The sequence below is a fragment of the Kwoniella shandongensis genome, chromosome 8 (assembly GCF_008629635.2).
Source record: "Kwoniella shandongensis chromosome 8, complete sequence".
NCBI classification, from domain to species: Eukaryota; Fungi; Basidiomycota; class Tremellomycetes; order Tremellales; family Cryptococcaceae; genus Kwoniella; species Kwoniella shandongensis.
This window is the reverse complement of record NC_089294.1, coordinates 81,721-105,515: the sequence shown is the minus strand read 5'-3', so window position 1 is coordinate 105,515 and position 23,795 is coordinate 81,721. Positions and strand designations below refer to the sequence as shown.

At 49.7% G+C, this 23,795-nt stretch overlaps 11 protein-coding genes across 11 annotated transcripts; 6 read left to right on the top strand and 5 right to left on the bottom strand.

The window, feature by feature from the left end:
* Positions 1 to 149: 149 nt before the first annotated feature.
* CI109_104496 (uncharacterized protein) lies at positions 150 to 647 on the bottom strand (the record flags this gene model as incomplete). Its single annotated transcript, XM_065967512.1, has 3 exons — positions 150 to 218; positions 272 to 365; positions 448 to 647. 3 exons carry the CDS (start codon positions 645 to 647, stop codon positions 150 to 152), a joined length of 363 nt encoding a protein of 120 aa, XP_065823584.1.
* A 425-nt stretch (positions 648 to 1,072) lies between these two features.
* Positions 1,073 to 2,161, bottom strand: CI109_104495 (uncharacterized protein; the record flags this gene model as incomplete). Its single annotated transcript, XM_032007923.2, has 4 exons — positions 1,073 to 1,827; positions 1,927 to 1,943; positions 2,006 to 2,107; positions 2,157 to 2,161. The coding sequence occupies 4 exons, from the start codon at positions 2,159 to 2,161 to the stop codon at positions 1,073 to 1,075; spliced, it is 879 nt and encodes a 292-aa protein (XP_031857782.2).
* A 452-nt stretch (positions 2,162 to 2,613) lies between these two features.
* On the top strand, positions 2,614 to 4,571 carry CI109_104494 (uncharacterized protein; the record flags this gene model as incomplete). The annotated part of the gene is made up of 5 exons (XM_032007924.1): positions 2,614 to 2,806; positions 3,037 to 3,243; positions 3,408 to 3,890; positions 3,977 to 4,098; positions 4,215 to 4,571. 5 exons carry the CDS (start codon positions 2,614 to 2,616, stop codon positions 4,569 to 4,571), a joined length of 1,362 nt encoding a protein of 453 aa, XP_031857783.1.
* Positions 4,572 to 4,946: 375 nt separating this feature from the next.
* Positions 4,947 to 7,575, top strand: CI109_104493 (uncharacterized protein; the record flags this gene model as incomplete). The annotated part of the gene is made up of 10 exons (XM_032007925.1): positions 4,947 to 5,031; positions 5,096 to 5,180; positions 5,251 to 5,430; positions 5,513 to 5,631; positions 5,694 to 6,112; positions 6,185 to 6,542; positions 6,608 to 6,708; positions 6,761 to 6,887; positions 6,943 to 7,435; positions 7,509 to 7,575. 10 exons carry the CDS (start codon positions 4,947 to 4,949, stop codon positions 7,573 to 7,575), a joined length of 2,034 nt encoding a protein of 677 aa, XP_031857784.1.
* A 152-nt stretch (positions 7,576 to 7,727) lies between these two features.
* Positions 7,728 to 9,105, bottom strand: CI109_104492 (uncharacterized protein; the record flags this gene model as incomplete). Its single annotated transcript, XM_032007926.1, has 6 exons — positions 7,728 to 7,875; positions 8,052 to 8,257; positions 8,455 to 8,511; positions 8,607 to 8,752; positions 8,919 to 8,989; positions 9,074 to 9,105. The coding sequence occupies 6 exons, from the start codon at positions 9,103 to 9,105 to the stop codon at positions 7,728 to 7,730; spliced, it is 660 nt and encodes a 219-aa protein (XP_031857785.1).
* A 383-nt stretch (positions 9,106 to 9,488) lies between these two features.
* Positions 9,489 to 9,950, top strand: CI109_104491 (uncharacterized protein; the record flags this gene model as incomplete). Its single annotated transcript, XM_032007927.1, has 3 exons — positions 9,489 to 9,548; positions 9,611 to 9,751; positions 9,840 to 9,950. The coding sequence occupies 3 exons, from the start codon at positions 9,489 to 9,491 to the stop codon at positions 9,948 to 9,950; spliced, it is 312 nt and encodes a 103-aa protein (XP_031857786.1).
* Positions 9,951 to 11,378: 1,428 nt separating this feature from the next.
* Positions 11,379 to 13,440, top strand: CI109_104490 (uncharacterized protein; the record flags this gene model as incomplete). Its single annotated transcript, XM_032007928.1, has 3 exons — positions 11,379 to 11,665; positions 11,743 to 13,032; positions 13,104 to 13,440. 3 exons carry the CDS (start codon positions 11,379 to 11,381, stop codon positions 13,438 to 13,440), a joined length of 1,914 nt encoding a protein of 637 aa, XP_031857787.1.
* A 258-nt stretch (positions 13,441 to 13,698) lies between these two features.
* On the bottom strand, positions 13,699 to 14,202 carry CI109_104489 (uncharacterized protein; the record flags this gene model as incomplete). The annotated part of the gene is made up of 1 exon (XM_032007929.1): positions 13,699 to 14,202. One exon carries the CDS (start codon positions 14,200 to 14,202, stop codon positions 13,699 to 13,701), a length of 504 nt encoding a protein of 167 aa, XP_031857788.1.
* Positions 14,203 to 14,791: 589 nt separating this feature from the next.
* Positions 14,792 to 16,101, bottom strand: CI109_104488 (uncharacterized protein; the record flags this gene model as incomplete). Its single annotated transcript, XM_032007930.1, has 5 exons — positions 14,792 to 14,875; positions 14,934 to 15,037; positions 15,086 to 15,264; positions 15,331 to 15,884; positions 16,069 to 16,101. 5 exons carry the CDS (start codon positions 16,099 to 16,101, stop codon positions 14,792 to 14,794), a joined length of 954 nt encoding a protein of 317 aa, XP_031857789.1.
* Positions 16,102 to 16,383: 282 nt separating this feature from the next.
* Positions 16,384 to 20,231, top strand: CI109_104487 (uncharacterized protein; the record flags this gene model as incomplete). Its single annotated transcript, XM_065967511.1, has 6 exons — positions 16,384 to 16,389; positions 16,452 to 16,514; positions 16,577 to 16,915; positions 16,975 to 19,714; positions 19,825 to 20,021; positions 20,091 to 20,231. The coding sequence occupies 6 exons, from the start codon at positions 16,384 to 16,386 to the stop codon at positions 20,229 to 20,231; spliced, it is 3,486 nt and encodes a 1,161-aa protein (XP_065823583.1).
* A 592-nt stretch (positions 20,232 to 20,823) lies between these two features.
* Positions 20,824 to 23,686, top strand: CI109_104486 (uncharacterized protein; the record flags this gene model as incomplete). The annotated part of the gene is made up of 10 exons (XM_032007932.2): positions 20,824 to 20,880; positions 21,359 to 21,932; positions 22,017 to 22,121; positions 22,184 to 22,251; positions 22,312 to 22,364; positions 22,424 to 22,789; positions 22,852 to 22,976; positions 23,043 to 23,184; positions 23,250 to 23,350; positions 23,424 to 23,686. The coding sequence occupies 10 exons, from the start codon at positions 20,824 to 20,826 to the stop codon at positions 23,684 to 23,686; spliced, it is 1,854 nt and encodes a 617-aa protein (XP_031857791.2).
* Positions 23,687 to 23,795: the final 109 nt, after the last annotated feature.

Below are 23,795 nucleotides of genomic sequence, written 5' to 3'. Positions count from 1 at the left end.
AGCTGTAACGGCTCGAGCACGAGTACAAAATGGAATATGTCAGGAATGCATAGTATATTGACATGACATGCTGCGACCGATTCTTGGATTACCCCAATCTGACTCGGCTGGCGTCCTCGATCATGGTGCTACACTTGAATCCCTCAAATCTAATCTGTCAGAGGCAATTCGAGCTCCTCGTGAACGTCTTTGATCGTACTATTTGTCATGAGCGCGTACTGAACTACATGAGCTCTTGGTCTACGCCATGTAGCGCGTCCATCCAGCTCACCTTTCCAATCAGAGCTTGTGTACCATCTTTGATCTCATTGTAGGTATGAAGCAGTTCAATATGCTTCTGAACGATCTTATGCGGATCTTTATCTCTACTAAGGGTTGAAACGAAGCGTCAGGTACAGCTTGGCTTCAATTCCACAGACAAGGAAAGAGCGGTTGATGGATACTTACCCGAGTTGTGCTCGAAGTCTTTCCACCTCTTCCTTGAGAGAATTGATTCGATCTTCCGTTGTGACCTGTGCGGAGTGCGAAGATGAGGTTGAAGAAGGCGTTGCGAAGCGAAACGAGGTTGTAGAAGGGGTTGAGATGGAAGAGAACGAGGAAGTGGATGTGGAAGACGGCGTGGAAGGCGGAAGTAGTGGCGATGTCATCTATGTCAGGAAAAGGGGGGGGGCAGGGCATCAGCTTCGTCTTGAAAGACTGCTGGTGAGTCGCGAGGCTTGGCCCTACTCACTTGATATGAGCTACGTTTTGGTGTTGGGAGTATATGTGAGCTGCAATTGGGCAGAGAAGCAAGAAGGAAGAGCAAGAACTAAAATAAGCAAAGTAGAATAGTTGTCTCATCGACAGACTGACAGACACACGACGCTCGGACCTGCTGTTTTGACTGAATGGGTGACGTAAGGTCAAGTTGAAATCAGTCGCGGTGATACGTACGTGGATCATGGACATGCAGCTGTAGTGTCGACGATCGACTTGTGTATGACTTGACTCGTGTATGGTGCATTATACGACTGATAAAGAACCTTCTATATCCAACCCGTCTCACCAGTCTCAACCGGGTGTGTCCGCTCTGTCATCTCCACTTGCACATGACCCAAACGTCCCCCCCTTGTTTCATCATCTTCTTTCCCTGACCCGTACATCCATCCTCATCACAACTCCCTTTCCCCAACTTTGTCTCTCCGATAATCTCATAACCATGTTTGAGATAGACATCCCTCGGTCCTTTCTCTGTCGCTTCTAACAATATCGGACTTCCCGCTGGGGCTACTCCGTTGTAAAGCTGTTCCCCGTCTCTGAGTAGTTTACTTCCCAACCCTTTTCCTCGGTATGCATGATCGACCGCTATCATCTGAAGAAATATCGAATCGTCAGGTTTCGTCTTCTCCTTTCCCGTTCCGACGTGAGATTTGAACCCTTCCTTCGCAAGACGATGGAGAGCTGGTTCCCAATCGATCTCCAACCGCTTATACCCCTTTATACCCCATTTCGGAGTGATCCCCAACATTCCAGTTTTGTACAACGACACAGGATCGGTAGGGTATCGCACGTTGGGTGGGAACCACATTGCAGCACCAACAATCACCCCTCCGTCGTCGTCATGACCATCTTTGCCTCTGGACGCAGAAAGAGGTCGAGGTGGTGTCGATGTCAGGCCGTTGATGTCGTTCGTATTCGGATTTGGGTGTACGATGATCACGCGTATTCGATGACCTTTCGATAGACGAACACCTTTGACGAGAGCTCGTTTAAATCGTAGTTGGGAGTTGGGCTTGGACGTTGGCTCGAGAGGTGGCGGGGGGACTTTGGCAGATGCCCACCAGTTGTCTAAGTACACAGATCTTACATCAGCATTGTGAATAGTGACTGCTCGATATCATTCCCCTTCTCCGGTGCGAGAGACGGGACGGGATGGGATGGACGTACGATTCCATGTTTTCAAACTGTATAAACGATTTGTCAGCTGGCTTGGTAGACTGGTAAAGTACCATATATATCCACTCACAAATTGTTATAAAACAGCAGAGCAATCTCGTCATCTTCGGAAGATAGCGCATCTCTTATCGTATATGTATACGACGACGACATCGTTTGTGTCTTCAGTATGCTGTGAAGTGGGGACGACGACGTTGGTCAAATCGGATGTCGAGGTATACTTCATGTCTATAAAACTATCACTACTGTCGATTTGAGTCTGTATGATTACTACTGACTGTTTGATTCTACTTCGCCGTCCGGTTAGTAAGCGGCGCTATCAGCGCTATAAGCGCCGTTGGTCGCGTTATCATGGCCGCATCGCCGAAACGGCCTTGCCTCGTCTTGTACAGAGGGAAGGAGTGCAGTATCTTCCAACGGTGTCAGCTGACTCATGCATAACACGTTCTTTATTATCGTCAGAACTTCATCTTGTGGTCTTGGCACGTCCTCGTCTGTGTAATGAGCATTGACCATGCTCGGCGAGAATACAATCTTATCGTAGGCTTAATACGGGATCAGGTCGATGGGATGATGTCATGATCCTATCGTAATATCAGTCGCGACCAACATTCGACATCAATCATCCAGATATATCTCCTTAATTCCTATCTAACCTAATCTACCAAGCAGTACACAATGTGCACCCAGCACGAGGAAGAGGACAGAAGTACCTTAAACGGCAATGGATCCACATCAAATGGTAACACGAAAGCCAGCTCACGACATCCGACCAACTCGAAAATGAACGGTGATGGTGATGGAGATATCGGTGATGGGCTACCTGATTGGGAGAACATAGAGTTACCACCTGATCATATACTAAGTCATTGTGAGTGGTCCATCTCCTGCTGACATCATCGCATGTTATCTTGTTCGCTGTATGCTTTGCACCCTATCTCCGCCTTTACTTTGAGGTGCTCGTGCTTCACTATCAACCGAACCATGACCGTCAAGCATCGTCACCCACGATCCGAACATAGGAGCTTGACCTTTCCTTCCCTTGTAACACTACTTGAGCCCTGATTTGGCCAGAACGAAGCTCACACCTCTTTCTATCAGTGACCGACGCGCATTGTCATCCGACAGACCTCACGCACGCACCCGAAGTGTACGACGCCGTATCGCTTGGTGGTCTCGCATCTATGGCGACGATAGTGGATGATCAAGATCGTGTGAGAGCGCTGAGCGAAGAGAAGAGGTGGTATAGTGCTCGAGATAAAGGCAAGGGGAAGGAAGGGAGAGGTGTGGGAGTCGTCGCTTGTTTTGGTGAGTTGTTTGAATATACCATACTTATTCCAATGACGATACAATCTCGATCGAACGATAGTTATATCCTAGGTTGAGGTTGAAACTTGCCCAACTGTGCCGTGGTCCCACTCTGGACGCTAGCAAACCATTGTCGAGACGATGCTAATATCGCATTTCCTCAGGATACCACCCCTGGTTCACCCACCACTATACCCTCTCCTCAGGCTCCTCGCTACCGTCGAAGGAAGACCACTACACCTCCCTGTTCCTCCCTCCCAATTCTCTCCCGACATCGAAAAATCACCAACTCCTTCTCCAACTCCTTCCATATCTCCCCGATCCTATTCCCTTCGAGGGTCTACTCGATAAATTACGAGCAGATATGGTGCGGAGTAAAGATAGTGGGAGATTGACGATGTTGGGAGAAGTAGGGCTGGACGGAAGTGCTAGGATGCGATGGCCAAAAAAGGCAAGGCATCTTCATCCGGACTATCGGGACGAAGTAAACTTGGAAGACGGGAATCAAGATGGAGAGGGAGAAGAGTGGAAACGCTTGACACCTTTCAAAGTCCCCATGGCTCATCAACGAGCTATTCTAGAAGCTCAGATGGAGATTGCGATCGATCTGGGAATGAACGTGTCCCTCCATTCTGTGTCATGCGCAGGTAAGTCATAGCTGTCGTCTACGAGAACCTCAACCTCAGGCCAGATCTGTTGGACACAGCTGAATGTAGGGCTAATGATTATCCAGGACCGACACTGGACACGCTGATTGGCATGAGGGATAAGCACGGGATGAGTTTTACGAATCGGATCAATGTGGATTTGCATTCAGCCGGAGGGTGGTCTCCTCCTTTTTGGACACAGGCAGAGGTGAGTGTGGTGCTGCGCTCCGGTTCCTACAAGCCATAAACATGCAGGCTGTGACTGGACATATGCTGACAAGTCGACCTTCGATCTCCCTCCCACATTCGTTTGTTTGTCCACAGCGCAACCTACTCAACCTCTACGCTTCCCCTTCAATATTCATCACTGGTCGATCACCATCTGCTTCCCAGCTCATCAAGTCCATCTCCCCAGAGCGTATACTTGTCGAATCAGATTCGCACGATGTCAGACTCTCGTCACGATTGGTGTGGGCAGCTGCAGAGTGGGTTAGTAGATGTAAAGGGTGGAAATTGGAGGGAAGGGATGGGAATGCCGAAGAATGGGATATGTGGGATGACGGTGAGACCGAGGAGTTTGACGAGAATGGGAACGTCAGGGAGGACGGAAAGGGGGAGGTATGGACAGTCAGGACACTGGAGAGGAACTGGGCGACGTTCATGGGGTTAATAGATGATTGAGGGGTCAGAGTAGGATCACATGGATCAGAAGCAATCAGCATCTGATGGATCATATCGTACTCTGGCAACTTCTCTTATCGCCTCGCGATATGAGGGATATGCAAAGCTCCACTACTGGATACTCTGCCAGTCTGGCTTCCTATTCCAATGTCTTCGGACTGACACAGTGGAAAGGTCTCCATGAGTAATAGGACATAGAAGCGCCACACGCCCTACCATGCAGTTAAAGGGAGTAATTATGTGGCCGTCCACTTTGGGCTCGCCTTCTTGCTCGCGGTTGCTTCACCGGTCATGAAGGTCGAATTCAAACTTGTTGAAATGAACAGCTACAATCAGCTTAAATCCAGTCACTACACCTCGACACGATTATCCAAGATGGACGTGGATGACGACGATGCGTTCTTGTATGGAGAGCAAACGCCTCCGCAGAGCTCTACTGCTTTGCCAGCTACATCAGCACGTACGTCGCGACTCTGTTGCTATGATTGGTGAAACCAGTAAACTAACACAATGCAATTTTGTAGCTCCTGAGTCCGTCGCTGCTCCAGTAGCCAGTAGTAGCGGTACCATCGCCGCTGTTCCGAGTGGCCTCAGTGCATCTATGGCCGCGTAAGCTTTCCGGCCACAGCTCCCATCAACCAGTTGTGAACAAGCAAGCTGACCACTCCTTGTTTCGTAGTTCTCTTGCAGCATACGGTATCGAGCCTTCTGCAGCTATAGCCGAGAACCCAGAAGATGGAGGAGTGGAAGAAGAAGATCCAGAAGAAGGAGAAGAGGAAGATGATTCGGATGACGATTCGGACGAGGATGATGTCAAGCTAGTTTTCAGTGGACAAAATACACGAGCGCTCGATTTGAGGTATGTTTTCTTCTTATCCCGTGTCTGAGTGAACCGCGCGGAACACGCAGAGCTGATATTTTGTTTGTGTTGTTCTGCGCAGAAAACCTCAAGCTCAACCGTCGAATGTTATTGGGATAGGAAAATGGGCTCATACGAGTACAGGTGCCGTTGCGCCTGCTACACCAAGTACACCTCAACCTGTTTCAACGCCTAGCAAACGTGAGCTTTTATCTCTTCCTCCTTCGGAGCCAGAAATGTGACAGCTCACACGACTCTTGTAGCTGTCCAACCCACTGCCAACCAAACGACAGAATACAATCCCGCTCCTAGACCCACACCCACACCAATCAATGCGCTATCCAACCCCCCTATCCCTCCGACCGCTGCCGATGCCCAGACAAACGTAACACTGCAGCCTCAAACACAACCGACCAATGCCAACTTACCTCCGTCATCACTACCACCCGTCGCAGCACCTGGTACCGCGCCCAAGATCGACCCGACAAACCCGTCAGGTGTCATACCCTCTACGGGACAGTCGGTCTTTGAGATTGATATGTCTCAGTTCGAAGGATCGGGGCAACCGTGGAGAAGACCGGGAAGCGATGTTACAGATTGGTTCAATTATGGCTTTGACGAGGTTACGTATCCGAAGTATTTAAGGTATCGAGCGGAGATGGAGCAAGGTCGAGCGGCACTTGTGAGTACACCTCGCTGCTTCACAGATGCCCACCCCTGTAGATGTATTGACCAAGCATTGTATTTCCTCCAGGCAAACCTACCACCGATGGCACCGCTTCAACCAGAAATCGCCAACCTCCTTCACCTTCAGCAAAACATGAACATGCAAATGGGCATGCCGATGAACGGCAATCAGATGAACCCCATGAACGCGATGAATATGAACATGATGAATGGGATGGGCTTCAACCCTCAAATGCAAGCTCAACTACAACAGATGATGGCTATGCAAGGGATGGATATGGGTATGATGATGGGTGGTGGTGGAGGTGGACAAAACTTTGGTGCAGGGGGAGGAGGTATGCAAGGTGGTCAAGGACAAGGACAAATGCAGATGGGTGGTGTCGGGGCTGGTGCAGGTGGAATGCAACAGGCGCAGCAGAGGCAAGGTATGTAGTCAGAGGCGTTGTCTAGTTTTGGGTTGTTGGGACCTTCGAACTCATGTAGCGATTAGGAAATGTACGACCGAGTGCTACGCCCGTGCCGCAGTCTGGTGTTGTCGGCACGCCGGAAGTGGGAGAGGAACAGGTCAAGCAAGAGGAAGGTGTGGATGCAGTGAGTGTTGTGTCTCTGCAAGTTGATAGGCGTCACTGACGAGCATGTGCAGTCTGGAGGCGAGACTCCTGTTGGCGAGGTCAACCCTGCGCTAGCTGGACAAGCAATGAGAGGAAGAGGGATGGTACCTGGACGAGGTATGCCTACTCGCGGAGTTGCCCTACGCGGTCGAGGAGGTGGTGAGTGATATTATATCCTTGCGTGTGACGATGTGACTTATATGTGGAATCGTAGTTCCCCTTGGACCTCGTGCCGCTGCTGCTGGTCCTTTCCCCAATGCTCCTACTGGACCTAAAGCTGGTCGATTTAGGGACAAAGACCGCGTCGACACGTCAGGCGCTGGATCACTCGATTACGGAGCTAGCGAAGGTGGTTCCGACCGAGGTAGAAGTCGAAGTCACAGTCCTGTGAAGAAGACCAACAACAATAGCAGTAGTGGAAATACCAAACGATCTTCCCGTCGAGATAGGGAAAGGAGTTATGATTCGTATAGTTCGGATTATAGCTCGCCCCCTCCACCACCTTCACGATCACGATCGGAGAGTAAAGATCCAAAGGATAAGAAAAGATCTTCGAGACGGGATAAAGATAGGGACAGGGAGAGGGAAAGGGAGCGATATAGGGATGAAGAAGCTAGAAGTAAGAGGAAGAGAGAAGATGGTGGTTCTGCAGTTCTGGGTCCGGAAGGATGGCAATCTGAAGACGAAGAGGAGAGACGAGGATCAAGGTGAGTCAGAGGTCATACCAATTCCGAAACCGGTGGTATAGGGCTGATTGTGTTTGACTCTTCCTCCTTTCAGTAGTAGACGTAAGAGATCATCAAGTTCAGAGGAAGAAAGACATTCCCGACGAAGTAAACGGAGATAAAGTGTTTGGTTTGCATCTGAAGCTGCTGCCCATTTGGGTGCTTGTACACAAATATCAATGATATATATGCATATCCGGTGGTAAAAGCAAAAACATGGTCTCTCTCTATATATGATAAACACGCTTCTCTTTCAGCCCCTTTGTCACAGTGATTAGAACTTGGGGTTGTTCTCTCTCAACGCGTCATGAGCTTCGATAGCACCATCACATTCCCAAGGGTAAGCGAGCCAGAGATCGGGAGTGTCGACGGCGGAGAAGTAGGCGACGTCGTCGTCTAATTTACCGGCTTTCTCCTTGAGTCTGTGGGCGGGAAAGAAGAACGCAGATGTCAGCAAAAAAAGACTTTGCAAAAGGAAGAAAGGTCACACGACGTGACCTTGAACAGCGGATTGGTGACCACGAGTGGGGGTTAGGCACGATGGGTGAGAGGAAAGTGTACTAGTGCGAGATAATCGGTTGTCTAGCGCCACACTCACTTGTTGTGAACGACAAAGATAGCCAATTTGGTCTCAGCCCTCAACCTCTCTCTCTCCTGCTCATCTTTTACCTCGGCAAGCTGCTTCTCAATGTCCGATTTCAACTCTCGGATAGTGTACATGAGCGTAGTACGAGTATCGTCGACTTCGTCAACGACCAAGATTCGTCGTCCGAGAAGACCGCCATGGTTGAAGTTTTGGCCAAGCTGCGAGAGATGACGGAACCGCGAAAACGACGGGCCATGGTATTTAGTATACGAGTTAAGAGCAAGTGAAACGTCGGACGATTGTGAATTTGTAGTGTAGGTGAACATATAGTCGGGCGCAGTGAAAGATGGAGAAGGTAACGCATTAGCGACTCTGCACTTTACGGGTTCTTCAGAAAGCAACGCCACAAACGTACAGTTGAGAAATCAAGCCATTGAGTTCTGACAACCTCTGTTCCAACCTTCTCCTCAACCTAACAGAAAATATCAAATCAGCAAAGAGGTCCAAACACGTTCGCATATTCTGGTGTCTATCTCAAAGGAAGACGAATCGAGGGGGATCACTCACACCACCCATAGATTCGTAAAGCACCAAACCGACAGCCTGGATTGGGATATTTCGTTTCTTGCCGTTGATATCGTTCTTGAGTTGAGTACGAAGAATTCGAGCGGGGATAAAACCACCGCCTCCAATGGCGATGAACAGTGTAGGTGCTGCACGTGGAGCAAGGGATAGGGGACGGGGCAACGGTTGATGGACAAGGTATCGGATGGGACGGGATGAAATGGGTTACGGAGAATTGATAGGGCGAGAGCAGAGATTATGGTTATATTAGTAGAGTACATCGATATGAATGAGATAGACTGGTGAGGCACCCACCAAACTCGTCCTTGATCTTGACAGCGGCATTTTGGATAGCGGTGTGAATATCGTTGTAGGACAATCGAACCCTACATCAACCACACACTGGATCAGCTACGAAAACGACGCCCAAAGGTATACAAGGATAGGTCAGAACTTGGGACTACACTCACATAGGAACCTCAGGGGTGGGAAGGTGTGACATCTTGCTTTGCTGATAAGATACTACTGGTAAGGGTGCAGGAGATGAGCGAGGAGTGTTGTTAGATGTGTTCGAGATGATTGTGATGAAGAGAAGCGTGTGTTGCTCGGGGAAAGCAAAAAGGATAATTTTGATACGGTGTGGGTCGCATCCTATCAAACCGAGCAATGGCGGAGCGGGGCTCCGGTAGAGTTAGTAGAATTTGATCCCGTTCTCTGCGAGGGATTGTCAATGTTGCTGAACGATCTTGAACTTCTTATAGACTTGTATTTTCTCTCTCCCCTATATCCGTCACTCCGCTCACATTCTATATTTCGATCATCAAATACCAAAACAACTAACTCTACCAGCTCGCAATTACACCTCGTGAATACCAACCCTCGAAAATGTCCTCAGAACCCATAACGCATCTCTATCGATCCCTTCTTCGCGAACTTCGATTAGTCGTAAGTCCTGGCTATTGATATGTAGCATTGCCGGTCACCGCTTATACTTGACCATCTTGCAGTCCCAGCAACCTCGATCAAAGCGAAATTTGACACCAATTGTCCAATTGAGATCGCTCGTTGCGTCCTCATCCAGTCCTCAGGCTTTATCAAAGACATTATTGGAGACTAGAGATTTCTTACGATCTTCAAGAATCCATGCGGTGAGTGATTAGTCGACCTACTGCTTAGATCGGAATGTGTCTTCGAGCGTGCACTGCGGAGGCTAATGTCCGTATCTGACGTGTGCAGGAACTGCTGAAGAGATATAATCCCATACATGGGATGTCGGAGGAAGAGAGGATTGTAGCGACGGCGAACAGAGTGGGATTGAATACCCCTATCGAGTATAAGGAGGAGTAAGGTGAGTGTGGTCAAAGCCTATCTGCTATTTACATATCAGCTAATAATCGATATGATTTGCAGTGGTGAGGACAACTAGATGACGCATGTATAACCTGTGTATTTTGGATCCAGACCTAGTTCTGATCTCGATGTTTTGGACGAATGCTCCACTTGGATACTGACACGATTGATGCGCTCGTTTCCCGACTACCTCTGTCTTCTGTTAAGCATGTTACCGAGCTTCCGGTCGGTCCAATTTCAGCCCTTTCTCCCACGGGACGATCTGCTACTTTCAAATTCAAATTGGCCGTGCGAAACGAGACTGCGCTGGCGGGACGGGCCACGGACGATTGGCAACGGATGTCGATTGACTGATACGTCTGGCAATGTGCCTATAAGCTTGTCGGAATATGAAGATTTCGGTGAATGACTCTCAACTTTTGAGGATCAGCCTCGCTTCGCCTGTCGCAGTCTGGTCTCGAGTCTGGGACTACCGCCAACTGTGCCGAGTCATTCGAAGCCGAGAGCGCTGGATCAAGGGGGAATACAATCCGGCAGGAGGATCCGATAGCGTATCTGGTCAGGCAGTGTCTGATGACGAGGAATGGCCGACCAATGCCCATGGTTGAACGCTCGATCATTCCATGCGCATCGGACGCTGCTCGTGCTTCCTTGTACCCCGGGATCTCCCAGCGCTGAACAGTCGTATACAGACGGCTTGATATGCTCGATTCGGGTAGAGTCTCAAAAAGCCATAGGGTTACAACATCAACTTGAACGCTTAGGCGGGGGAATTAGTGGCAGGAAGCTGCTCATGTAAAGGGGTTGTCAAGTGTATTCGGGGAGTCCCAAAAAAGACAGTCGCGGAACAACGTGGGATACTTGCGGGAGGCGGGAGCGCAGAGTCGAAGGCAGCCCAAGGACTGGACGGCTTGTCAAACATGACAGAGCTTTTGCTTACGGTTGCTATATCAGCGTGGGGAAGGTGATGCCCAACACAAGGGATCGCAATGTGAGGGGACTGTACGTTCGGCCCATTTCCACCACTTTGCTCAGCAGCCTGGACTGTGATCGTTGTTCCCTTTCAAATGGCAAACGCTGAATTGATCGTCCAGTGCTAGCGGTTTATGTCATGTCGTATCATGCATGCCAAGTCTGGTCTGAAAGTCTAGCTCTACACGCGGTGCTCTTCACTGCGGTACATCCTTTCTTCTCCATGCTGTATAGCTTACTGTATGCATCATCAACATGTCGACCGTGGCTTTGCCTCCACCTCTTTTGACCTCAAACTCGCCGTGGGGCACCTCATTTCACCATCTCGTCAACATCATCAATCACATTCAATCTTCTTTCCATACGTACATACACGTACACATGAAGTCGCATACGCGATGTCACTTCCACTGGGCCCATGACAGGCTTCCCTCACTTCCATTTATGTGCATAATGCTACGTTCGCTGGTCCGATTCCCACCTATTCGATCGTTTCATATTCCCCGGTCGGGCGTTGTCCAACATCGACAACGACTCGGGTCATACTATGACCACCCGCACTCCCTTCTTATGATAAAGCGACACAACTCGACCTCCTACTCGGATTCAGTCGGTAGGCCCGTCGCTGGACAGCTACGACGTGTCTCGGAACTACAAAGAAGAGTTGCGGCTGTCAATTCAAAGTCGCTCAAGCAGGAGATCATAGCCCAATATCCCGATCTGAAAGAGCTTCTCGTGTAGTGAGTGTCACAACGATCCACCCTCCTGCACTCTTCGACTCGATATGTGTGCTGAACGTGTCTGCTCTGTGCTATAGTGTGTATCATTTCGATCGTCGAAATCACCTATCCTTCTCCACCATCCAAAAGTACCTCGCATCCAACCCCTCAAAACCTACTGCTACCCCTCCCACTTCAATCGAAGACCTGTTCAACCTCCTCTCGAGCAAAGCAGTGTCGGGCAACAACGCAAAAGATGTAGTGGTCTCTTTCTTGGCTGAGAATGGGGTCTTGCAGGAGGAAGAGTTGATGGAGACTTTTGGGAGGTTGTTGGATCGGAACTTGGTAGCTGGGTTCGGGGCGAAGACTTTGGATGATGTCAAGTGGGGTGATAGCGGAGTTGGAGGAATGACGAACCAGCAGCAGGAGCTCCGCGGGATCAGTAAACAATCGTCTGCAACCCCGACATCGGATCAAGCGCAGACTACCTCATCTTCGACATCGACTAATACCGTCTCATCAGATCCCCAGCATCACACGGGAAACGGTCAGACACCCGTTCTTCCGAACTTTGGTACTCTCGAAAAGTTTGAAGTCACACTTGGCAAATCTATCGAGCCGCCATTCGACAAGCTCTTCTCCAAATCATCTACACCATGGTATGCCTCTAGGAAACTGGACGGCGTACGATGTCTCACCTTTCTCGACTACTATGTCCCTGACCAAGGCGACGTAGACGAACCGCTCGAATTGATCTCGACGCATTTCGTTTCTCGTTCTGGGAAACCTTTCTTTGGTCTCGAGAAGCTTGAACATCAACTTCGCTATCTGGGGGAGATGCCTCAGCTAAAACAATGGTTGGAGAAAGATTCGGAAGTTGTCCAACGACGGGACGGAGGGGTGGTGAAGCGTTTGGTGTTGGATGGGGAAGTGTGTGTTATGCGACCGAAAACAGAGAGCGAGAAGTCGAACGCGATGCCAAGGGATGATGGGTCTGCCGTATCGACAATGTGGAGTGCGAATGATCCTTTCGTTGAAGATTTCCCCTCGACAGTCTCAGCGATGAGGAAGAACGTTTCGATACCGCATTTGTCCTATTTCCTCTTCGACGTGCTCTCATGGGCTGAAGTACGTGCCAAAGAGGCGTTACGTGACATGCCAGGATTGGGCAAGAAATTTAGCGAGAGAATAGAGGATATCAAGGTCTTGGGAGGATGGCTGAACGAGAGGTTGGAGAAGGAAGGTGTGGAAGAAAAGGTTGTCAAGGATCTGGCGCAGTGTCGCGTCAGTGGTGTGGATGAGATGGAGGAGATGGTCAAGAGAGCCGCGGATGAGGGATGGGAAGGTTTGATCCTGAGAGCGGATGAGGGGTACAAGGGGAAGAGGTCGTAAGTGATGGTCTCATGTCACTGTGTAACGTTTCGTAAAGCTTGCAAGCTAATGAAGGTTCTTGACACAGCACCGACATACGCAAGTTCAAGAAATGGCAAGATGCCGAATACCTTGTCAAATCGCTCGACACATCCAAAATGAGACTATCTATCAACGGCATTTTCGCGGAACACGAAGCGATGTCAAACGTATGGATAGAACATGATGGTCATCCCGTATCTGTAGGATCGGGATTCACTGCTGAACAGAGGTTGAGATATTCGCGGAATCCTGAACAGATCGTGGGGAAGATGATGACCGTAGAGTATTTCTCGGAGAGTGAGAAGGTTGGCAGGGAGGGAAAGAGGAGTTTGAGATTCCCGAGATGTAAGATGGTTTGGGAAGAGGGAAAGCGGGAAATCTAGCGAGAGTAGGGGAGTCAAGGCGAGCATACGATGGGATAGATGATGTTGTACAACCCGGTTGTAAGAGTATACCAAGCATGATGTAAACCATTTCTCACTTCTCCTCGTAGCTATGTACAGGTTACATCTTTGTTGTCTCTTCGTGTATGGATACGGAATATATACATCCTGCGCCAAAGTGCCTTCTACCGACCATCGTTATTTCATTGCTTCCTATACTCTCCTACAGTCTTTCATACTCACGTTTCTGAACTGCGACTACAGCTCCTCCTCTGATCCTGTCGGCGGTTTCATCTTCAACCCTTCCCCACCCAGACTTCCCAACTTGATGATATCCCCACCATCTTTCTTCTCGACTCTCTTCAACTGACCTTGTCTTGGTCCTGGTCCATTCTCACCGTTCGAAGCTGGGACACCAGTTTCTGCGATCGTGGGATGAGAAGCGGGTTCGATAGGTGCTCCCGTATCCAAATATGCAGAGTCGAGCGGTGCTCCAGCTCCCGCGCCAACTGAATCCTGAGGTGATCGCAAAGGCGGTGAAGTCAAACCACCTCCGGTGCTGGAAGATGGGATAGGGGTGATTGTACTTTGGTCGACTGGTGGTGGTGGAAGAGGTGCAGGTTCGTTATTAAGCTTGGAAGGGTCGATAGGTGGGGAAGTAGTGGTCTTTCGAATAGAGTCGGGGGACAAGAGTGGTGAAGTGGAGGAGGTGTGAGAGGTAGAAGAGGGGATTGCAATAGGTGAAGTGGTGGAGTCGGACATGTTTGATGGGGTGGTCGTCGCAAGGTTATTGTCTAAGCGGGCGTGAAGCAGAATCAATAAGAGCTGATACACTCCAGTTTGATGATACGTAGTGTGGGGAGGGGTAGCTTGGCGGGAATGCTTCAAAGGAAGTGCACTCACAAGGGTGATGCGCTGATTGTCTTTTCGGAACACTTGCTCAGGCAGGTCGACTTTCTATGCGTTATCTAATTGATGCAATAACGTATGGTTGTTGTACAAATAATAAGCTTATGAAGTTAACGTGATTGATTATTGATGATGATGATGAATGGAGTCACTATTGATTGATTCCAGCGTTTCCCCATTATTGGTTCCAGGTTCCAGCTGCACCAGGAATTCGGCGTCATCCGGGGACCCGTGCACAGTCCGACACACCGCATTTCACGGAGGGCGACGGCCGAGGGCAAGGCCGAGGCCTGGAACGCAGACCGCGGTTCAATGTCATCATCCACAGCTCGTTTACACATATCTGCTACGGGTTGAAGTGACCTGTGCGAGTCGTGCGTAATGCATTTCTAATGGCTACAACATCCGTGAGGCACATACATACGCGAAGTCTAAAGCCGCATCACACCGTCTCGGCCCAGCTGATAAGCGACCTCATGATGCCCAATGCGCCGCTCTTGTATCCACCTCCGAACATGAGTGTGTGCTGAGAACAACAGTACACTTTAGCACGGCTTGACCAGAGGAATTATATAACCACCCACATTTAGATGGTGATACAGCTCATACAGTTTCTGCCTTTCGTCATAGTACGGTTGACTCTTCGGATGTATCTTGTGATATTCCTCGTAAAATTCTGACGAGAAGCCTGTCGAAATCAGAGTCAGCTTACGAAGGATGTCTGTGGCTAGCTCACCTCCAAACATATGTGTGATACCTAGGTCCGCTTCGTTGTGTCCATAATACGATGCAGGATCATATATCACCGCTGAAGAGGTTGCTCCGTCAAATCCTTTGTTACCTGACCACAAGTCACCGTGCAATATGACAGGTTTAGGTGGGGGGTCGAAGGAATGTAATAACAGTGGGACAGCTCTGTGATGCGCACCTCTTGATCAGTATCTCTCGATTAGGAAGATAACATCGAGAGGCGATGCCTACTTTTGCTTCATCTCCTCCCACGTTTTAGAGACCTGACTATCTCCTATTCTTCTCACCATATCACCTAATCTCCTATCGCGGAAGAAGACCTCCCAACTTTCTTCCCACGTATTATCCTGTTCCGTCACACCACAATGTGTCTTGACGCCGAATCCATATCTACCAGTATATCCCTCCGATCCATCAGGCGGAGGGCGATGCATCTCTGCCAGCTTCTGTGCCAGTTCTTTCTGGATTGAATGACCTCTCGACGCGGAGGTAAGCTCGAAATACTGGGTGACCATGCCCGCTGCCCTCTTATTATCGAATATCTCGAAGCCCAGTACGTCAGGGACGATAGATGGTGAGGTCAGAGCCATCGCTCGTAAGCCTGAGATCTCGCCAAGCATCTGATCAACATCAGATTGTGTCTTCGTAAAGTATTTTCGAGACGTAGGCGTATGAGTGACGATACCTCCTCGGGAGGAGGTGGAGGAAAGTTCGGTCAAGGGGATATTGACCGATTCGAAGATCTTCGCGATTAGTGGGTGTAGTTGGGTGATCCTGCTTATCGTCTGCGCGATGTCCGCATGTCAGTGATAATCCAATTATGCATTCAATGATCCGTCTTCTACCTCTGTATAGACGTTTCAACGTCATAGCAACGCTTCAGGTGGACAACTAAAGTGGAGGAATAAGTAAAGCTACGTAGTGGTGGATATCCAAGTTACGTAATCAGTGTTATACGATTCCACGCACGTGCCAAGAGGATTGTCCAGTGAGTGTGTCCATTCACCTCCACCCAAACCATGTCATGCCATCCTCCCATCCATCCTATCCTGGTAACTTTGGTAGAGTCGACACAATTTACTTCATGAGTAGAAATATAACAACAAGAACAACAACAGGAGGACCGATAGTATCAACAACGACCCTCAGACCGTCGGACTGACTCAATACTCGGGACGCCATTGAAAGCTGGACAGGACAACTTGAACTCACGTTTGCGTGATCGGAGAACGTGCCAACTTGTTCCCTGCGACTGGTCGCGAGACGAAGTAGCATCTTGTCATCATGAAGGTACGTAACATATCTAGGTCTCCAAGACTCTACCTACTGTGAAGCTGATTCGCCTCCTATAGTTTGGTAAGACTATCCAGTCTCAACAAGTGCCAGGATGGGGAGAATACTACCTCAACTATAAGGCAAGTGGCCTGTACTGAACCTCTCTGGTGAGACTAGCACTAACGTGTCGCCAATTGTTTAGGCATTGAAAAAGATCATCAACTCATACGCAGCTGGACGACCAGCATCCGACGCCTCCCTCCTTTCTCTCGGACTACGACCAGCTAAAAGACCCCTTACCGCCTCTGATGGCAAGTCCGACTCCCTTGATCCTCCTACCTCTGAACCTACTCCTCAAGACGACGTCGTCAGACAAAATGCGGCGGATTTGGAACCCCTTCCGCCAGAGACGGAACCTCCTGCGCCTAGCGGGGCTAGTTCTTTGATGAGCAGAGATCCGACCAGCACAAATGATAGAAGTGAAAGCTTCAAAGCGCACAGAGATGTCTTCTTCTTCACGTTGCAAAGAGAATTGGAAAAGGTTAGCTGGTAATGTCTGATTACTTGCGACTTCACGAGTTGACTAAATTTCCAAACTAGATCAACACTTTCTATCTCATCAAGGAAAGAGATCTCAGACTACGACTCCTTACCCTGCTGTCCAATCGAAAACGACTATTACAGCATTCTGCCAATCCGTCAGACTCGGATCAAGTGCCTCCTGAATCGGACGAAGGACTCATATTGGGTGGAGGATCACGAAAAGACGCGGAATGGTCAAGTCTGGAGGAAGGGTGGAGATTGTTTGAGAGAGATCTCGGGAAATTGCAAGGGTTCATCGAGATCAACGCGACCGGTTTCAGGAAGATCCTCAAGAAATGGGACAAGAGAAGTAAGAGTAACACAAAGGAATTGTATATCGACCGTCAGGTGGAGGTCCAACCGTGTTTCAACAGAGAGTTCATCGCCAAGCTTTCTGACATCGTCGCTGCCAACCTGTTAGATACGGAGAATGGCTCAGAACACCTCTCGACATCGTTCTTAGAGAAGGATCTACCTGAAGCCATTGGTGCGGACGGGCTATCCTTTACCCGACGTGATGATTACGACGCCGATTCTGGACGAGCACTTGCTCTAGATGCTCTAGCAGATCTCGAGGCCAACCTCGTCAAAGCTCTTACGTCGGGTCACGATGCCCTGGTCGACTGGTTAAAGGTAGCCAAAGCCCGTCAAAGTCGTGACAAGGAGCGAAGAGTGATGCGTATATTGTGGAGGGCGGCTCTCAATGCACCAGAAGAAGAATTGGAAACTGTTTTGAACTCCGTCAAACTCGACTACAACTATATCGATAACATCAACGGTCGGAGTCCACTGCATGCCGCTTGCATCGCTGGATCATTACCCCTAGTCCAACTCTGTGTCCAGCGCAACCCAGGTCTACTGGAGAAGCCCGATGCATACGATAGACGGCCTCTTCACTACGCCGCCATGCACGGCCATGCTCCCATCGTTTCCTTCCTCCTTCATTCCGCGGACCCCTCTGCAACCGATATGGACGGATACACTCCTCTCATGCACGCGATCACCCAAGGTCATCTCGAAGTTGTTCGAATGTTCGTCAACGGCAAGATCACCCTCGAACCCACAGCCATCTCCAATGATCTCATTCCCCTTTCCCTCGCTTGTCAATATGGTCACGTCGAAGTTGCCAGGTTACTGCTACAATGCGGTGCAAAGGTCTTGCCAAACTCAGAGGGCCTTTACCCGCAACACTTTGCGGCAAAAGCGGGGCATGAGGCGATTTGCCAATTGCTCGTGGAGGAAGGCGGCGCGGACGGTGGTGGCAAGGACCGACAGGACAAGTACAACCTCTGGACTCCACTACATCACGCCGCGATCGGAGGTGATTCCAGACATCTTGCTTGCATCAAGGTGCTTGTCGAGGCAGGGTGTGACGTCAACGCAGCGGACGAGTACGGGAAATCGCCCGGCTGGTATGCCGCTTGGTTCGGTCATGTGGAATGCCTCAACTTCCTGCTCGACAATGGAGCGAAGTTGACAGGGAAGCAGAACACATTGGAGGGGATGGAGAACCTGGGCCTGGCAGCCGATCCTCAGATGGATAGTTTATCGCCGGGATCAGATATCGAGCTGGACCCTCCTTTGGACGAATTCGAACTCATTCCCTCCTTGTCTCTCCCACCACCCATTATCCCGCTCCGAGTATATGGACACGAGTTCCTCGCCAAGCGGTGTCTTGTCCAGCTTTCACTCGGTCATCCATTCTCACGGTCGTCTGGCGCGAAGATCCCTCCTATCAAACTATACTCTCGATCTGGCCAGGACTCACTTCACCTCTGGTCATCTCTCAAGCTGGTCATGACGAGCAAACGGGATATCACTGCCGTGCCGCATAGCGTCATTCTTCCTCTCGCTGATGAACGGGAAGTCTTCTCCTTCCAAGTGCAGTCTTTGGAACGATTCACCCTTGAACTATCGCTGTACCCCACCTTCGGATCCAAAGTCATCGGAAGAGCCATCGTATTGCCCGCAACCTTTAAAGATATACGATACCATAAGGGCATTGTTGCACCTTTGCTCGACCACAATTTGAAGACTATTGGAGAAGTAGCATTCGAAGTGAGCTGTATCAAGCCGTTCGAAGGGGCTCAGCTCGAGATTGGTGGACGAGTAGAAACGTACTGGAAGTCAAAGGTCACACCATCTCAGCCAACCCAAGATCACGCTCATCAGTTCCAATCACATCGGCCACTGAGTGTATCCACTTCCTCGCCTGCCGTTCGGCCGCCTCCTATCGCTTCAACCTCCTCAGCTAATAAAGAGTCCGCCTTGGTTACCGCCAGTTCCTTGTCTGGAGAATACGTTCACATCGTCGTGCAAGTCACGAAAGATGGCATTCCTGTCGTGTATCCTGGATTCAAACTTCCCTTTGAAGGAGTCGATATTGGTGTATCTGACCTCACACACGCCCAATTCATCGCCCTTGCGAAGAGCCGAAATCTACTTCTGCAAGCACCACCCGACCAATCAACACTAAAAGCGAGCGAATGGTACTCCCTCCTCTCTACGACCCTGTCGACGCTCGAAGAAACGTTGGCTCTGCTACCTTCAGAGATCGGTATCAATCTGAGATTACAATACACTCGGGAGGTGGATGCCGCGCAGGTCGGACTAGGAAGGAGTTTAGAAGTGAACGATTGGGTGGATAGTGTCTTGCAGAGAGTCTATGAGGCGGGTAAGATAAGTCCGGGCAGGAAGATCATCTTCTCAAGTTTCGATCCGACGGTGTGTACGGCGTTGAATTGGAAGCAGCCAAACTGTGAGTGCATATGGCTTATTCCAACTGGGCAATCACGCTGCCAACCTTTGCGTTTTCAAGTCAAGGTTCATATGGTACGGATTGGGCTAACCTATTCTACTCTTCTGCAGACGCCGTGTTCTTCGCCTCGTATTGCGGTATTGCGAGAAATAGAGACATCTCTTTAGAGGAAGGTACCAAGCGAAGACGATTGATCCCTACTCCAGAAGGAGGCGAGGCAGATCTGAGATGTTTGAGTGTTAGAGAGGCAGTTAACTTTGCGAAGAGCACGAATCTTCTCGGTGTGATACTAGAGGGAACGACGCTGGTGAGTGATCGTGTTCTCCCACACCAACGACGTCGTGGATTGACACTTAATGGATCGGTGTTTCTGTAGGCCGCTGTACCTTCGCTCGTGGCCTCTGTTAAAGATGCAGGACTACTACTTGCGACATTTGGAGATAATGCCGATGTTGCAACTTTACGCCAGGGCGCTTCGGACGGGAGAACAGTAGATGCCTTTGTGATAGACGGGTGAGTCCTGGCCTTATCCTGTTACACCGAGCTTTTCAAGCTGATAAGTGTATGATGTATAGGATTATGACACTGACGGTATGATCAAGCGGGGTGCGAGATTGAGCGAACACCCAAACAGCAATCGGGAAAGCTGGGGTGTTTGGCGAGATGTCATGTAGATTTCACATTGTCCAAAATGCTACGAAATGCACGTTTAGACCATGAAACAACTTTGGCCTCGTTCTTTGCTTGCAATGATACAATTAAAACCGGAAGCTGATGAAGGGCGATGCTTAACCACGGTGCAGCTGGGAACGGCGGGAGTCAGCTTTCGCCCGTGACTTGTCATTCCACCATCTCGGAGACTCCGAGACCGATTGCACAGTCAATCCCTTCGCTTTTTAGGACCCCAAACCCCAAACCGAAGACGACTCCGAGTTCTTGCACTATGTGTGTTCGACAGATCGAAATACAAGCATGTATTGCTTGAACGGTCGGTCATCCCTCATCCATATTCTCACTCTGCGCCCGAAGTACTGTAAAACGGTGCACGCACCATACACACGCGCAAAGGGGCACAATGGGGACCGCTTATTTTATTGTTCTATTTCGGGATGATCGGAAATTTCAAAACGGCCGCGGCAAATGCGGCAAATGACGTGAGAAGTAAAGTAAGTTATTCAAGAGGAGCATACACATTCCTTTTTTTCTTGCCAGAATTCTGACGTCAGACGCACCACTACTGGAACAAAGTACCATATGGGTTTGTAATTCATTATCGAGTAGTCTAGTCTAGTCTAGACTCCCGTCGTCGGCATCGCTGCTGCTCTCTAGACGGGGGAAGGGCAGGGATAACTTGACGGACAACCACTGATGTCAGACCGAAAAAGGTTCAGTCACTTGTCACTTTGAGGATCGCTCGTGGTGACGTCCCCTTCCCTACGTTATTGTCTAGCTTACTTCTCCCCCTCGTCGTCGTCGTCGTCCTCCGCCGTTCCGTTCCCTTGGGCGGAGCAGTTCGGGGGCTACATCACTGATTGATGATGAATCGTTCATTAAGAAAGACTCCACTCGATACGAATATCTAACTCGTAGCTAAAAACAAAAACAAAAACAAATATCATTGTTTGATTGTAACTTTCTCACAAGACCACCACCACCACCACCACCACCACCACCGCTGCGATGTCGAGCGAATATAGACAATCTGACGAGACAATCACCAGCCCTATTAATGAGAAAACCACCAATACAAATACTACTCCGGAGGGGAAAGAAAAACCATCACGACTAACTTTAGTCCCGCCTGCCAAGCCTGAGGATTCTCAAAGGCCCACGAATGGCTCAGAAGGGGACACAACTGCACCTGCACCTGCTAAACGACCAAGACCCGTTCGGGGCGATACAAGAGACGGTACAAACCGACACATCTTACAAGAAGAAGAAGCGTACGAAGTACTCGGATTCGCCTGGTCCCCGGCTAAGAAATGGTCCGTCTTGAGCGTCATCTTCATCGTTCAATGTTCGATGAATTTCAACGCATCAATCTATGCGAACGGTGTCGATTTCTTGATTGAGAAATTTGGGATTTCAGCTCAGGCAGCAAGAGTTGGTCAGATGATTTTCTTGGTTTCGTATGCTTTTGGATGTGAGCTTTGGGCTCCGTGGTCAGAGGAATTGGGAAGAAGACCGATCTTACAAGCTTCGTTGTTTTTCGTCAATGGTGAGTGTGGCCGCTTTAGTCCCCTGCCTGCTATTATCTTGAGCCTGTGATCGAGCTGACCATTGTTCATTTTAACGTGCGCAGTATGGCAGATCCTGGCAGCCCTCGCGCCAAATTTCGGCACAGTCATCGTCGCTCGTTTCCTGGGCGGTATCTCCTCTGCTGGAGGTTCCGTCACTCTCGGTATGGGTGAGTACAGCCTGGTCAAGGATGGATACTCAGGTGCAGCATCAGCTGACCATCTTGCTCAGTCGCCGACCTGTATGACCCGAACGATCAACAGTGGGCTGTCGCTTTCATCGTCTTCTCGTCTGTCGGAGTGAGTGTGGCTTTCTCTCTGCCGAACATGCACCGCGAGTCGTGCTAACGTCTTCTATAGGGAAGTGTTATCGGTCCCATTGTCGGTCCATTCATCCAGGCTCACCTGGACTGGTAAGTCCGACCAGCATACGTACATGTATCACAGCTAACCTCTCTACCGCCATGCTCAGGGGATGGATCTGCTGGACCCAACTCATCTTTGGCGGTTTCGTCCAATTACTTCACCTGTTCACCGTCCCCGAATCACGAGCTACCGTCCTCCTCGATCGAGAGGCAAAAAGACGACGCAAAGCTGGCGAGACGCACTTGTTTGGACCGAACGAGCTCAAGTCTTTCAAAGAACGATTCTCGTTCCATGAAATCCTCAAGACATGGGTCCGACCTTTCGAGATGTTTGTGAGAGAACCGATCGTCCTTTGTCTATCGCTGTTATCGGGTTTCTCGGATGCTTTGATCTTCACTTTCTTGGAGGCGTTCACGCCGGTGTTCAAGCAATGGAACTTTACAACGGAAGAGATGGCTCTGACTTTTGTCCCGTGAGTTGTCAAGAATCTAGGTTATCGCGTCATGCTGACGAAGCGCTTTGTCCTCTTGATAGCATCGCAATTGGTTATATCCTGGCTTACATCATCTACATCCCACCATTGTACCATCAACGAAAGATGCTTGCGAAAGACCCGGACAACACTCCTCCCGAGATCCGACTCAAACCCCTTCTCTTCCGTGCGTTCTGACGTTCTGGTCCTCTCTCCTCGTGTGCGTCACACTGATCAAGACCTGGTACCACAGTCGCTCCCCTCGAAGCTATCGGTCTGTTTGGATTCGCTTGGACATCACTTGGTCCCCCTCATACTCACTGGATCGCACCTATGATCTTCTCCGTTCTCGTCGGTATTGCCAACTTTGCCATCTACATGTCTACGATTGACTAGTGAGTTGCGGGCTGTATATCATTCCCATCTTGATACGACCTTGCTGACACCCACTTCTTTGCAGTATGATCGCCGCTTATGGACCATACGCTGCTTCTGCTACTGGCGGTAACGGTCTCGCACGAGACTTCCTTGCTGGTGTCGCTGCCATGTACTCCACACCATGTAAGTGGCATTTCCCTCCTGACTACCATCAATCCCCTGCTGACGTTTCTTGGGCTGTGCTATTGGGTTTCAGTCTACAACAACATTGGCGGTTCATCATACCGACTACATCTCGAATGGCCTTCTACGATTCTCGCTATCATAGCAGCGTTCGTCACCGTCCCAATTTACATTTTCTACTATTACGGCGCGTGGTTCAGAGAACGATCGAAATTCGCTCAGACTATCGCTGGTGAGAGGAAAGATAGACATGTGGAGCAGATCGAGAAGCTGCAAACTGTACATCGGGAAAATCGGGGTCTTCGCTCGCTTTCCGAGTCAGAGTCACAAGTGTAGCACTCTCATGTTCACAATTGTCAAGGCTCTTACTGGTCAGGGTAGAGCCGTAACAAGGGAGAGGAGAGAGATGGGGCTTCTGCCGCCCTTGTGTGTGATTGGAAGAGGC